Source organism: Perca fluviatilis, chromosome 9 (genome assembly GCF_010015445.1).
Source record: "Perca fluviatilis chromosome 9, GENO_Pfluv_1.0, whole genome shotgun sequence".
Taxonomy (NCBI): domain Eukaryota; kingdom Metazoa; phylum Chordata; class Actinopteri; order Perciformes; family Percidae; genus Perca; species Perca fluviatilis.
This window is the reverse complement of record NC_053120.1, coordinates 37765486-37780980: the sequence shown is the minus strand read 5'-3', so window position 1 is coordinate 37780980 and position 15495 is coordinate 37765486. Positions and strand designations below refer to the sequence as shown.

The window sequence follows — 15495 nt, the reverse complement described above, 5'->3', positions numbered from 1 at the left end:
TTCAGACACATTAGACAGAGGGAGGGTGGGGCGCCAGTAAAGATTTCTTAATGGGCTCTGCTGTCCTCTCGTCCATCTGCCTCGCTGATAAACACAGCTATTCCACTTTAGCCTGATGCGCATCAAAGCCTTCACCGTTTTCTTTTTCTTTATTCTTCAACAAACCATTCTTTTTAACACTTTTCGCCAGGAACTGGAGATCTACAGAGTGAGGACTCATTGGACTTTGTGATCGACCGTGATTTGTTTTTTAAACAGTATGGGAGATGGTAACAAATAAGTAAGATTCAATGAGCTTTTCCTTGTCATAACAGGTTTGGATGTCTGGTCAGTGTCAGAGCGCATGGAGAGTGCACTCTGTGGGACTATTTGTACGTGAGTGACACTATCCAGCCGTCCGCAGCCTTCACAGAAACCTCAGAAACAGTCACGGTCCCGGAGGAGGATGCCTTCCCTGCACCACGGAGCAATCTTTGTCGGAGCCTTCCTCATTGTGACCGGGGGCTCCACAGCCTTCCTGGCCTCTTACCAGAGTCGCCTTCAGGCTTTCTCCCTCTGCTGCGTGGTGCTGGGGGTGGTCATGCTCATCCTGGGGCTGTTCTGGGCTATGAACAGCAAAAGTGCCGCAAGCTACAACCATCGGGAGTTTGACCCAGAGTGTCCACATTATCCATACGACTACCCCAGCTTCAGCAGCCATGCCCTCTTCACACCCCCAGGGAGCCGCTTCCCAGAATCCCAGTCGGTGTTTCTGCCCAGGTGGGTGAAAGAAAAACAGCAGTTTAGATTTTTACTGTTTTGCACAGTTCAATCTAGGCTATTTTTAAGATGGCCAATTTTATCCTAAAGCCAGAAAATAAGACTCCAACTAGGCTATTTATTAAATGTAGCTACATGCATCGTCTGTAGGCTACTGTATAGAAAACCAGTTTCGTTAACCCGAAGAATAGAGCACCCTAAACACTGAGTCCAATTTGCCATGCAACCTATTCTAATACATTCTCCCTGTAGTAGCCATAGATATAAAACTGTTTTATATCTATGGGTGCAGCTCTATGTTTGATGACGTCAGAGGTTCAGTTGTCAGTTTTCAGGGTCCTTCCTGGTTCTCACTTTCAGGGTCCTCTGCTTTTAGGAGATAGAGCTGTTCATAATTGTAGGCTTGCACGCACATCAACTGCACCACTTCAAGAGAAATGCCCACACTTTGATTGTGTTCGGAATCACATACGTGACAAATGTAAATCCACATTCCCTCTTCCACTGAATTTAATATTTTTCTGCCTGTTGAAACGCACAACATACTCAATTTTACGGCAAAGTATGTTGGTATGCGATTTTGAACAAAGCATGTTTCTTATCTGGGACCGTAGCTTCCTAGTGTCTCTGCTGGTTGCTGGTAACTGGTCCCACCCAAGAAAACCCAATAAGGCGATGAATTATCGTTTTTACACTTTTTACATTTTGTGTAAATATAAAACAAACAAGATATAACGTATTTATTGCTGGTGGGTGTATTTTGTTATCTTTGAACAGAGCCAGGCTAGCCGTTTCCCCCAATTTACAGTTTACTTTATGCTAAGCTAACAGGCTGCTCACAGTAGCTTTATATTTACTGTACAAACATGAGAGTGGTAATCGTTTTTTATATTAAAAATGAATAAATGTATCTCCTAAACATCAAACTATTCCTTCAACTTAGTAGGATTCAGGAGCTAGTGCTGTTGTAATCCAAAGACTGAAAACATCTGATTAGCTCCTGCTGTTTGGTTAAAGGTGTGTATATGGCTCACGTTTATGGCTTTAATTCAAAAACTTTTTATTATCCTGCACAACCACGATGTCCATAATACCTCTGTGAAACCCAAATCCTGTATTTGGCAGGCTACACATCTACTGACAGAACATGACTCCATCTGCTATCTAGATCTCTACGACCACTGTATTTCTGTTTCCACGTGATTGTTTTCACGTGACTTCTCACTGCCACCGTTTTCTCGAGTGCAGGACGATGGAACGCCACAGGCATGCTGCTCGCGGTGAAGACTTTGACTACCCTCCCATGGACCCTGGGGGTTTCAGTCCATCGCCTCACCCTCCTACGTGGCAGGATCCCCCGCCTCCCTACGAAGTTGCCATCAAAACCACATGCAGCTCTACACAACTGCGGCGGGCATACTCAGACACACACCTGGCGTCAGAGCCCCTGTTTGGACGCTCAAGAGAGATCAGCTTTGAGGTGTGACGCTGGACAATACGGACACCCAGGGGGCGTAGCACAAAATTCTGGGCCCTGTAGAAAGGCATTCTCTATTGGCCCCTCCCCGCATCCACAGCTATTCATTCTAGCATCTTTTTGGGCCCTCCTCACATGAGGGCCTTGGCTACTCATAGTGCGTTCCATTTAGGCTGCCTCGGAACTTGGAAGTCAGAGCTGTGAATGACGTCACCCCCGAGTTGAATGCGTTCCATTTCCATATTCAGATTTTTCATGGTGCGGTCAGGTTAGCCACTGTTAGTAATACCAGTGGATGACAACGCATTACGCAGTTTTTTTGTGCATACAAATAGCGTAACAACATGTCCACGGTTAGAAGTTTGACAGGACTGTGTGTACGATTGATTTAGTGAGACACAAAAAAAAGACAGAAGTGCTAATGACTGTATGTTACTACAGCTTTCACTTCTGCTGATTTGGGCTAGGGGTACTGCGAGGTTCTCTGAAATCTGAGGTCAGGGGGGCGTGCTTCTGACTTTGACCTCTTAAAATCCGACTTCTGAGTACAAATGGAACGCACTATATGTCCGTCCCCCCCCAATCCAACGCCCCTGCGGACACCCCACCTTTTTGTTCATCAGAAGAAAAGCTAAATAGTCATGAGACTGGGGCTTTTACTCAGACTCTGTTCTGATAGAAACAAACTTGATCAAACACTTGAAGCATGCTTTTTTTCTGATGTTGACCAGTGGGTCGTAGCATGCTTTCCCCAAATTTTCGGAACCTTCTGTAATTACAATGCAGGTGTAAATGCATATCTAAATATATGGTGAAATGGAAGGTAGATCACACCGAATTCAGCCTTAGCAGACCGAAATATAGAAAAATGTCGTGGTCTGACGGGGGTGGGGGTCTGGGGAGTTACATAACTGGACTATAAACTAAACTACTTTTTTTTGGCAAGTGACTTCCAGCCTTTAAGCTAAGCTAACACAGACCAGACACATCAGGCACAGGTCACCTTTATTTACACCAAAGAAGACTCATTTAAACAAATAATGTTCACTGACTCAGGGCTGCAGGTGTTATACACAAAACAACCAATTTATGTTGGATCAGCCGTGTGAACGTAAAAAAAAACAAATACAATGGATAATGCCTATGTTGGTGTTGGTGGGTCTAACCCAAAAAAATAAAATGAACATCTTTGAAGAAATATTTTCTAGAAAGTATATTTCTTCTAGCTTATGCTATGGTGACACAATCGCTTCCATATGGTGAAAACTACAGGCCTGGTCTCAAATTATCTTTATTATTAACTGTATTTAATTGGAATTAAATACAGAAAAACTGATAATGCTAATAAATTCTTATTTTCTAGGTTATAACCTTAGTAATGGCAGACGTTTACCTGGAGCAGGTTAGTTAATACGGGCATTAGTTGCTATGGTAACAGAAGCACACAGGGAATCCAGGATCTCGTTTCAATTTAGCTCACCAAATTTGGATAGTCCTCCTTTGTGGGATACGCCTAGTGGCTGCAGAGGACAGTTTTCTTTCTGTTTCCTCATCTATCAAACAACGCAGTGATCCTTTGTTCTCTGGAAATATCGGAAACGTCATCCTGAACAAATGTTTTTTTTCCCATCAGGATTACACGCTTCACACACAGGATGAATATGATGATAATTTACTTTAGGAAACTAGCGCCCAGGCCCATAGATGTTTGTTTTTTTGTTTGTGTGCCACATATGTACTAGTGGCTTGTTGAAAGCAGGGAACTATGACTCATCTGACCATATGAGTTATTCCACCACCACTCACTAGACCACTGCAGCACACTGGCAACACGGCCTGAGCTTTAAGTAACCATAGAATCCCTCCATTTTTATGGATCAGATGAGTGTTTTTGCAACAAACACATTTTTAAAACGTTTTCCTTTCCTTCAAGACAGTGGTGTAGTCTAATGTATTGTAGTGGGTGTAGTGTACTGTATATATATATTGGCCAGAATCTGCCTTTGGGGGAGGGGGGGCCATATCATAGTGGGGGGGTCTGGGTGTCTCCCCCCAGGGAAGTTTTGAGCATCAACGACTTCATTTCCTGTATTCGGATACACTTTTATGCACCAATTTACGGTGGAAATCCCTTTATTTAGCCTATATGAAGAAGGAAAACACAGATGACAATTCAAAATATATCAAAACTATAATGGAAAGTATATTGTTGCGTGTCATTGGGGCATTTTTAAGTTGGTATATGGAAATCCTGGAGCTTTCTTAGTGGGTATACTGCGTATACCTGCGTATCACGTAGACTACACCACTGCTTCGAGACGTCCATACATTTAAATGGAATGTGCAAATCAACTTGCAGATATCTTAAACTTGTTTGGGGGAAGGTAATTAGGCCTAATCACAATAAAAGCATTCGTTTTAAAATGTTGGCATGAGAAAATTGTGAAAATGTGTACGTCAAACATGGAAATTGTGAAAAAAAAATGCTGTTTGACAAAACTCGTGCATATTGGAGAACTCCCACCAGGACATGATTGAACCAATACGGGAGACCTTTTAACCCAGTTCAGACCATAGGCTGTACAGTATATAAAGATTCAAGGTTCAAACTCACAATATAATGTAAACCGCTCTGACAAAACATGCACCAAATGAATGTATATCTTTGTTAATCACAAATAATTTAAGAAATAAAAGTGATGTGACAATCAACATGATGGTTTGCCTACTTATGCACAGCTGTAGTATCTGCGGGTGGTTTGTCATGCCATAATGAAATGAATAGAATGTTACTAATAAAAATGCACAAAATTCCAATTATGTATCATGATGTAAATGATGCAAAAACACAAGAAGGTTCCTTTCATTTCTTTTGATGTACATTTTGATGTACATTTATTAACTGTTTTGTTAAAGTTACAAAAATATGAAGTTTGTCATAAAGGAATACAATGATAGACAGCATGTGTTAAATGTCAGCCCTCGCACGACTAGAGTGAATTATACGTGCGGAGAAGCAGTCCCACACACAATGCTGCAACAGGAGAACCACCATGTTGTTCAGGACTGTTTCTTACCTCTGAATAGACATGCTTCTATGAGGAAAAAAAGGGAAAATCTGTTTTTTTAAATGTTTTTAATGTGCGTGTATTCAACTTTGTTTAATAAATTAGTGATTAAGGACACAATATCAGACTCACTAACCAGCCATGGTAAATGACCCCGGTCTGTGTTTTTTTAGCTGTCTTCTAATACTCACTTGCAATAATGGACATAGGGGGCACCTGGGTAGCTCACATGGTCGAGCGCACACCCACATATAGAGGTCCACTCCTTGATGCAGTGGCCGCAGGTTCGACTCCGCCCAGCGGCCCTTTGCTGCATGTCATTCCCCTTTTATCTTCCCTTTCATGTCTTCAGCTTTCCTATGAAAATAAAGGCCTAAAATGCCCTAAAAAATAATCAATAATGGACACAAGTACATCTCATGGTGTAAAGAGGCGAAAGGAACAGGATCAGTGGATGAGGTCTGTATTCACTCTGATAGTGAGGACACTGAGTGAGAATGGATCCCACAATCAGGTTTGAAACCATGCACACATTCTTGGTCCTTGCGAGGGGGCGGCTTCTGAGGCTCCAGCCCCAAATATTTTAGGGTTATAAAATAACTTCAACTTTGAGTCATTTCCCCTCTGTCTCTCTGACTGAATCAGCAAATCAATGGAGTAAAAGTTTGGTTACTGGGGAAATCGGCATTCATTCTGTGAACTAGGTTTCAAGTTAGTAATGCTGTTTATGCCAAATATCCTACCCTACCTACATTGTGTAATTTAAAAATAGTAACATCAGCCAATTTTGCCTCTTTTTAGGTGGCAGAAGTAAAAATGAGTCTTCCTCAACATTTGTTGTGTTCTGGTTTCAGAACGATGAAGACAGTTAGATATAAAAACAGGATGTCGGCTTTACAGGATGATTCTTTTCCTTGGCAACTGCCATGTTTTCCCAAATGATGTACAGATTTTTAGGCAATCTATTATCAAATGGCTTAAAGAGTAGTGCATATAGCTTTTGGAAATGGAGCAGGCCTCGTGGCCCCCCTAGCCCCGAATGTTTACAATTTCTGGCTCCGCCCTGGTCCTGACATTTCATTAGGGATGATCCATATTTGCTATGATCATAGGCGTAATATGGGAGGGGGGTACAACCCTCCCAATAATCAAAAATGGCTGGGGTAATGAGGTCAAAGAGTCTCAATTAGGGCTGGGCAATATATCGATATCGTGATATGAGACTAGATATCGTCTTAGATTTTGGATATCATAATGTCGTGATATGACATAAGTGTTGTCTTTTCCTGGTTTTAAAGGCTGCATTACAGTAAAGTGATGTACTTTTCTGAACTTACCAGACTGTTCTAGCTGTTCTAATATTTGCCTTTTCCCTACTTAGACATTAAGTATGTCCACATTACTGATGATTATTTATCAATGATGTCGGGTGATGACTCAGAAATGATGTAGGGAGACCTCAGAGATGACGACCAGTCCGAAGAGTACAAATCAAGTGTAGCTTTATTGTGAAGATATTTTGTTAAAGCACCAATTGTCAAACCTAGAATATCGCCGCAATATCGATATCGAGGTATTTGGTCAAGAATATCGTGATATCTGATTTTCTCCCTATCGCCCAGCCCTAGTTTCAATGCTGTGGCAAGCAAATATTTGTTAGGTTTAGGTTTGCATAATTCCTAAACAAACATCCCGAAAGTTACACACTTGGCTATGATAATAGAATTTGTTTTGCAAAAGTGTAGGGTGGAATATGAAGGAACATGAGTGAATAACATACATATAGATATACGTATATATAGGCCTATTGTTTTTTTTTTATGGAAAGGCAGAGATCTACACAGAACGAGAAACTCAGGACAGAGGTTCATAAAATATGTTTGAAAAAATACAGTTATTAAATGAAGAAACAAGGATCCTCATAAGTGAAAAAAAATTGAAGGGCACCTGGGGGCTTCAGGCAATGAGATGAAACGCAGATGAAATGCACATTTCCAATATTTGGAGCATCTACCCGGGGAGTCGGACTGGGGGGAAAAAGGGAACCGAGTACCCAGGGCCCTCATGTGAGGAGGGCCCAAAAAGATGCTATAGCTGTGGATGTGGGGAGGGGCCCCATAGAAAATGCCTTTCTACAGGGCCCAGAACTTTGTGCCACGCCCCTGGCATCTACTATGATGTAGGCCTGTGAAGATCCCCCTGCTCCACCCCCAGCAGAGCTCCACATCAGCTTAAAGACAAACATAGTTTACCGGTTCATATATAAGTGGGACTATAATTCTCTCCTGTGGAAACAGCTTTGGTCAAACAGAGGCAAGGTGACAGTGTTCAGACGTGCGACCGCCCTGCCCTCCATTCCCCGTCACTGGAAACCCTTCCTCATAAAAAAAGACACACACACACTTCCTCACACACTGCACGGCTCTTCTGCTGCTGCTGCCAGATGAAAACCAAACAGTGCCCAGCCCACTTGCGACATCAACTACTCTCCTACAGATTTTCTGGACCGTAATCACTCCAAACCCGGATATGCTTCTTCTGCGGGGAGAAAAAGCAACTTAAGCGTCCGAGTAGCATGAGAGAGGCGCGGCGGCCGAGGCGCAGGATATACGGATCGAGGCGGGGGAGCTGGTTCTGCTTTTTGTTTTTCAGGACGACATACGGGCATCATGAGCGGAATGAAAGTTGATGAAGACGAGGGAACAGTTGGTGAAGCTTTCAGTCGCCGCATCTGCTGAGCAGCTCCTCGCAGGTAGGGAGAGGGTCGATGTTTAACGCACAGACGCACTCGCGCGCGCAGGGATGATCGATTTACGTGTTGCATATATTATTCCCCCCTGGTGTCCGTTTCCTTTTGCTTCTGCTCGCGCGCGCGCGCGCGCACACACACACACACACACACACACACACACACACACACACACACACACACACACACACACTCTGATCCCTCTCCTGACACACACACACACACACACACATACACACTCTGATCCCTCTCCTGTCACACACACACACACACACACACACACACACACACACACACACACACACACACACACACACACACACACACACACACACACACACACAAACTCTGATTCCTCTCCTGTCACACACACACACACACTCTGATTCCTCTCCTGTCACACACACACACACACGCGCGCGCACACACACACACACACACACACACTCACACACACACACACTCTGATCCCTCTCCTGTCACACACACACACACACACACACACACACACACACACACACACACACACACACACACACACACACACACACACTCCCTCTCCTGTCACACACACACACACACACTCTCTGATCCCTCTCCTGTCACACAGACACACAGACACACACACACACACACACACACACACACACACACACACACACACACACACACACACTCTGATCCATCTCCTCTCCTGTAGACTGGCTGCTGCTGAAGTGGAGGTGCAGCTGCTCCGGAGATGCCGCACCCCCAGGGCATACTGCTCTGTCTGGGCATGCTGCTGATGACTGCTGGGGGGGTCATTGCCCTGTGCGTGGACGTGTCCCCCCACCACTCTGCCGCACTATTTGTCGGACTGTTCCTGGGCCTGGGGGGCGTGGCCATGATGGTCAGTGGACTCTGCATGGCAATGAAGAATGTCCAGGTGGCAGTGCCCGGACACCACCTCCTGCACCCCCGCACAGGCACGCGCTTCAGCCCACAGCAGGCCCTGGCTATACAAAGGTACACATGCACAGAGGAACAAGCAAAACGCCTGTGTAAGACAATTGAGGCTAATGGGAATGTCACTATATAGTCTGGCAGGTATTGGGTCATAAACTAAAGTGCTGGACAAAGTGAAATTGATGGATTAAGAGATCACCAAAGATAGGCCCATTACATCATAAGGGGGGTTGAATTGGTAATCCGTCAAATAGTTGACGATATATTGAAGATATTTGATTTAAAACCACAAAGGTCAACCTCATGGTGGCGCTAAAAGTAAAGTCAGGGTTTCACCAAAGTAAGTAGGAATTATCATGTGGGAACTATGAATGTGTGTACCAAATGTAATGGCAATCCATCCAATAGTTATTTCTGCTTGGTCCAAAGGGGTGGTCCCACGGACCGACCGCCTGATATTGCCATGCCGCTGGCATGCCTAAAACGGTTGGAAACCCCTGGCTGACACAGGGGACGATGAGCGTAGAAAACCCCCATATTTTTATAGATAAACAAACCTTTCTGTCTTAAACAATGGAAGCAAAGAACATTCCAGGCTTCCCTTGTGGTATTCAAGATAAATTAACACACATGCAGACAAATACCAGAACACACCATCTAGGGAGCTGAGCTGACAAATGGTCTTGTTGTTGAACAGATCTCTTGAACACACCACCACGTACTAGTTATAGTGCAGTTTGGCAAAGAGCAGCGAATCGCATTAGGAACTTGAAAACAGACCTGTGACACTGAGAAGCGGAAAGCAACACATTTCCTGATTATGGACTGATTATAAAAGTAGGTCATGATAAAAACAGCAGACACACATGCACATGGCTGACAATAGCCTGCGGAATTAAACAAGATATGTTCTGCTCATTGTCCAGCACAGAGCAAGAGAGACGCCAGGAGCACCATCTGTCACAAAGGCTTTTTCTACCTCTAGACACTGACAAAACTCAGACTCAGTATTTCTAAACCTGAACTATCTCATAAATGTGAGATGCAGACTGTGTGCAGTTAAATGTTTCTCATTAGAGAGTGATAAAATCATCACAGGGGGAATAGTATGCAAACAACAGAGTGCATTTTCTGAAGGAAATGTGTTTTGAATGCCGGGTTCTGAAATGTATTAGTGGAAAAGCTTTGAGTTAAAGGGATACGCCACTGTTTGTTGAAATAGGGCTTAGCACGGTCTCCATTTTTTTGTGCATGCATCGTTTTAGTCCGATGCAACACCGGCAGCGCTGCCGCTAGTTAGCTTAGCGTAGTGAATGGAATCCTATGTTGCCGGTTAGCATGTTGTGAGCCAACAAAAGACAAAAAAAACAACCTAATTACTTGCACTGAGACAAAAAATGCGTTGGCCCACCTATCTACAGCCAGGGTAGACCGTGATAAGCCCTATTTCAACAAACAGTGGCGTATTCCTTTAAGAAATAGCTGAAGGAGAATGAACTGTAGGACGAGTAAGGGTGCATTCACACCAAAACAGGCGTTGTGGCGATTAGCACAGGGTTGTGTGGCGGTGTGGGAGTGTCACTTAAGTTGCCCATTTGTGTCTCCATTGTGTTCCCCACTCCCTTGTGTTTTATCTGACCGGTAGGATCGGTAGGTTACGTGATGGCGTTTTTGCAGCAATGCCCGATTTGGTGTGAATGCAGCCTAAGGGTGTTGTAATAATGGAAGGATGAAAGGAGGATAAAAATCTGAAAGGAGTTGAAGTGTAAGCACTAAAAAAAAAAAGAGTTTAGTACTCTTCTCATTGCCTTTCTTATTGTGTCTCTCTCTCTCACTCTCTCTTCAGGAGGTTGGACCGAATTCGTCGAGAGATGTCAGAGGACTCTGTCACCAGGGTGCCAGAGCCTGAACCCTCCCTCCCATCAACCCCTCCGCCCTGGACTATGGAGCCGCCTCCATCCTACGACACAGTGATGAAGAGCCAGGAGCACAGCAGGCCGGACATCTATGCTTTGTGTTAGTGCCTTTTATCTTCGGGTTTTCAGCGGGAACTTTGAATGAGCGGTGTTATGAGGTGCTGCGGATGAACTTGCTGCAAGGGGGCCTCTTCTGCGCCTTGAGACAGCCACCCTGAACCCAAACACAAGTCAAGAAGCAGGACGAGACTGCAGCTGGTTAAAGGCTTAATATTTGTACAGACTGAGCCCCAGTGTCACCTCTGTGTTGCGACTGATTGGGAAAGGAATGGGAAATGATCATTCGAACTGCTCTGCTCTCTAAACGAAGGGCCTTTCTTGAAACCAGAATTATGTGAGTTAAAGGGATACTTCACCGATTTAGCATTCAGCTTTGTATCAGTAGAAACCCGGTAGTATTTCTGAATGGCCGTGCTTCCCTCCCTCATGTCCCCCTAACACGACAGATCTCTGCATTGGGGGTCTGGAAAAAATCTTCCGATGACGTAAAATGACGATTTTTGCGTCATTGGAAGATTTTTTGGCCAGAGGCAAAGGACTACAGCCAATAGTAGGATCTACTTCCGTATGTTTTAAACCCGCCCACAGGGGGTTGGACTGCCGAGTCTGGCCGAGGTATTCCGAATGAAAGACATTTTTTTTTAGCAGCAAACATTTACAACAATTATGTGCATTCAAAGTACCACACGTGTGTATCACCGGGATACATCGGTACAGATTGGAGAATATGCAGGAAACGTTATTACAGACGGAATACTCGGCACACTCTGAGCTTCGCCTGCACGGAGACCAGCGGTGTCGCTCGCTGCCGCTAGCCGGCTAGGGGACATCCTCATCGGCTAGGTGGGCTGTATTAACACGGACTGGTGCAGAAATGAAATCCAACTAGCTACTGCTAACTGCTGGTGGAGCTTGTGACTGTAATGCCGACCATTCGACATTCCACGCTAATTCACGGCTGTGTTTATACTCTGTGTTTAGCTACACCAATGCTAGTATGCGTTAGCTGAACTTTACGGATCCTGCTTGCAAGTGTCCTCTCATTAGACAACAAATTGGACTACATCAAACTTCAACGAAACTCCTAACGCTGTGTTTTTGTTGTTGTGGAAACATGCCTGAATAGTGTACTGGACTTACCAGCTACCAGGCCTGCTAGCCCTCCGAACTAGAGATGCTCTGTCGCCAGGTAAAAGAGGTGGGCTGTGTTAACACCGAGTGGTGCAGAAATGTGGTGATTTGTATCCATTTAACTGCTAACTGCTGGTGGAGTTTGTGACTGTTAAATGCCGACCATTCTACATTGCACGCTAATTCACGGCTGTGTTATTCTCGGTGTTTACAGCCCACCAAGCGCTAATGCTAGTATGTGTTAGCTGAACTTCACAGAGCATATAATGCGTGTGCACTAAATGTAGCTTGTTTCGTATGTCGTTTTTATATAATGACGTTTTTATATATTTTAAACGTGTAACACCACTTCAGTCACGGTGAAACGTTGTTTCGTGTATATGGTTGAAATGACAATAAAACACGCTTGAGTTGAGTTGAATGCCTGTCAAGCGGTAGGCGTGGCTTGGGAGTGGACTCATAAAGCAGCGAAGCAGGTGCATTCTGGGATTTGGTGTCTTTCATCCATATAAGCCAAAAACACATTTTCTGGCTTTTCTCGGCCTAGAAGGCACCAATTTCAATTTTCTTTTCACATTTCAAGATATATTCAGCTTTCCAGCGGTGAAATATTCCTTTAAGGGTTTCACGTCAACAATTAGGATATTTTATTGGCCTGCTTGAATTGTATGTGACCTACTACTGTGTCTGCACAGCACTCTTCTTCAAACACGATAAGAACTTTTCTCACAGCTCCTCTTTGTATCTGCACTCTCCTGTCATAACTTTGCTCAAGGATCATTGACAGCTTATTACAATGCAAAGTGCCTTAACCAGTGACATCAGAATGTCAACAGTTCAGTTTTGTATCCTCTGTTTCCAGAATGTCCAGTATTATTTCTATGTTGTGATGTTACTATAAACTTGCGTTAATGAACAGCTACTGGGGGTGGGAGGCGCACTTACAAATAATGGATTTTTTTAAAGAGGGAAAACCACTGACAGAAAAGAGGAATGACAACTTATTTAAAATCATATCCAAAACCAAGCAAACATATATCACTCAGCTTAATAGTGTTCAAAAGCTCAGTTGCCAGCCACTTGAGGCAAGGTGACCTATCAGGTACACACACACACACACACACACACACACACACACACACACACACACACACACACACACACACACACACACACACACACACACACACACACACACACACACACACACACACACACACACACACACACACACACACACACACACACACACACACACACACACACACACACACCTGCAATTGTATACCTGACCAGGCTGTCTGCAGGCTGTAATAACCAGCAGAGTGGAACCCTAACCTAGCTTTCTCCACCCTCACCTTCAAGCTCGGACACAGAACAAGACCAAACCCTCTCACACTTTAGGACTTTACTTCGCTTGAGTTTCAAGTTTACACAAATAAGAGCTCCATTAGCCAGCAGTGGTTGTAGCGATGGTTGAGGGGAAACCATATCGATACGGGCTGATAGCGGCGGGGCTGTGTGTGTCGGCAGTAGGCCTCTTCATCATGACTCAGGAGCAACCGCACATCTATGTTGCAATGTGCACTCTGGGCATCGCCATGGTGTGTATCGGGACAGTATGGAGCCTCTGCCAGTGCTATCCCAAGGTAGATAGTTTTTTTTGGGGGGGAAAAACACGGGAAATAACTTGTGATTGCTGTCACTTCGAAATCGATTTGGTAATGGAGAGTGTCTGTTTGTTAGGTCATTTTGGCTGATGAGATTCAGGAGAAATGTCTTCAGGATGTGGTGTGTACTGCAGCTGGAGCCAGGTACTGTCTCTCTCACACACACACACACACACACACACACACACACACACACACACACACACACACACACACACACACACACACATGCACACTGTCCTAATAGTGTTCATTCAGGCCTTAATGATTGTCTGTGGTTGGTCTGTGTATCAGGATGCTAAGTGACCATCATCTAGTGGGCGAACATGGCGACACCAGCAGTGTAATGTGTCTGCGGGGGGGAAAGATCTGCACTAATCTATAGATACTAATGTTATTATCTTAATTGGAAAATGAATGGTGATGTAATGGAGTAGCTATGGCAGCAGAGGAGGGAATGACAGAAGAGTGGCCAGGACAGGCAATGTGCAATAGAGGAAAAAGGAGACATGGTGGCTTGAAGGTTGTGACTAAAAAGGGAAGATTAGTTGAAAACATATGAGTAATACTCCCCCCCCTCCCCTCCAGTAATGTTCCTCAGCTGCCAAATAAGGACATGCATGCTCAGCAAAACCTTCCCTTAGATATTCTTTTTTTTAAGTAAGAAAATGAGGACAAAACACTAGAACCAGACTTCTATTTCTGTCTCTCCTGCTCCTCCCCCCCTTTTGATTTAATTGTAGGCTTGCTGAGGCTCTGCCAGGTTTCTGTGGCCAAAAGTCAAGTAGCAGCAGACTTCTTCCCGAAGCCCTAAAGAGCCATAGCTGCCCTGCATTGCACCTGGTCTGAGGGAGGGACTCCTCAAAAAACCCTCCAGCACACTGCACTCAGGACAGTGAAGAGATCCTCTGGTGCATTTGTATGACCTTTAACGGTTGAATACAGTTTGTGCATTTGGTTTTTTTGTGTGTTTTTACAGCTAATAAAAGTTACTGGTTATGTATCAACTGTATAACTTGATGTCAGTGTGAAGTTATTAAAGTTGAATATGTATTGCATGTGTATTCCAGAAGGTGGCACTATTTACCATATCACAGAGAGAGACGCTGTGTGTTTAGTACACTTGGGGGACAGTGAGTGACACTGCATTGACCTACATTGATTCCATGAAGACTCAATTTTTGTCCCAATAAAGTAATTAAATTGGTGTCTCTTAAAATTGTTGGGGGTCTTGCAAGAGACAGTGGTCAAAATCAGTGCAACAGAAATCCTAACTTTTAATCTCTAGTATGAAGCACGGGTCCCAAAATGCTGAATCCTACAATTCCTGTAATGCAACTCGATGATGTCTTCCATTACGCCCTCACACATTTTTCATGAAAACTTTTTATTGTGATAATATGCCGTTGTTGTGTTTATTAGCTTCTTTTCAACGTTTGTCTCTCCAGTTGGAGCTACATAACTGGAATTCACTGGATGCACCATATTAACTTCATTCTCCTACAGTGAAACTGTTGCAGTCAGAACTTCTGCGTCCTGCCGCTGCTGGAATGCCAGATGTGCGCCGTAGTGTTCACATATTTGGAGTCAAAGTTCAATTAAGTTAAACTTTTGCTGCAGAAAATCATAGTGTGTGCCACTACGGCTAACCCAGCTGCTCTCTCCATTGGAAATAATGTCCTTGCCCTATGCAGTATCAAATGTGCACTTTTGGTGTGAG

At 44.1% G+C, this 15495-nt stretch overlaps 3 protein-coding genes across 3 annotated transcripts; all 3 read left to right on the top strand.

Annotated features, from left to right (window-relative positions):
• The first annotated feature begins 79 nt into the window (after nt 1–79).
• On the top strand, nt 80–2341 carry si:dkeyp-51f12.2 (uncharacterized protein LOC100151460 homolog). Its single transcript, XM_039811882.1, has 2 exons — nt 80–759; nt 2008–2341. Exons 1-2 carry the CDS (start codon nt 446–448, stop codon nt 2243–2245), a joined length of 552 nt encoding a protein of 183 aa, XP_039667816.1. The 5' UTR covers nt 80–445; the 3' UTR covers nt 2246–2341.
• Nucleotides 2342–7649: 5308 nt separating this feature from the next.
• si:dkeyp-51f12.3 (uncharacterized protein LOC107988041 homolog) lies at nt 7650–11550 on the top strand. The gene is made up of 3 exons (XM_039810347.1): nt 7650–8056; nt 8754–9058; nt 10845–11550. The coding sequence occupies exons 2-3, from the start codon at nt 8793–8795 to the stop codon at nt 11017–11019; spliced, it is 441 nt and encodes a 146-aa protein (XP_039666281.1). The 5' UTR covers nt 7650–8056; nt 8754–8792; the 3' UTR covers nt 11020–11550.
• Nucleotides 11551–13314: 1764 nt separating this feature from the next.
• Nucleotides 13315–14790, top strand: bsnd (barttin CLCNK type accessory subunit beta). The gene is made up of 3 exons (XM_039810294.1): nt 13315–13754; nt 13852–13919; nt 14519–14790. The coding sequence occupies exons 1-3, from the start codon at nt 13578–13580 to the stop codon at nt 14622–14624; spliced, it is 351 nt and encodes a 116-aa protein (XP_039666228.1). The 5' UTR covers nt 13315–13577; the 3' UTR covers nt 14625–14790.
• The last annotated feature ends 705 nt before the right edge of the window (nt 14791–15495 follow it).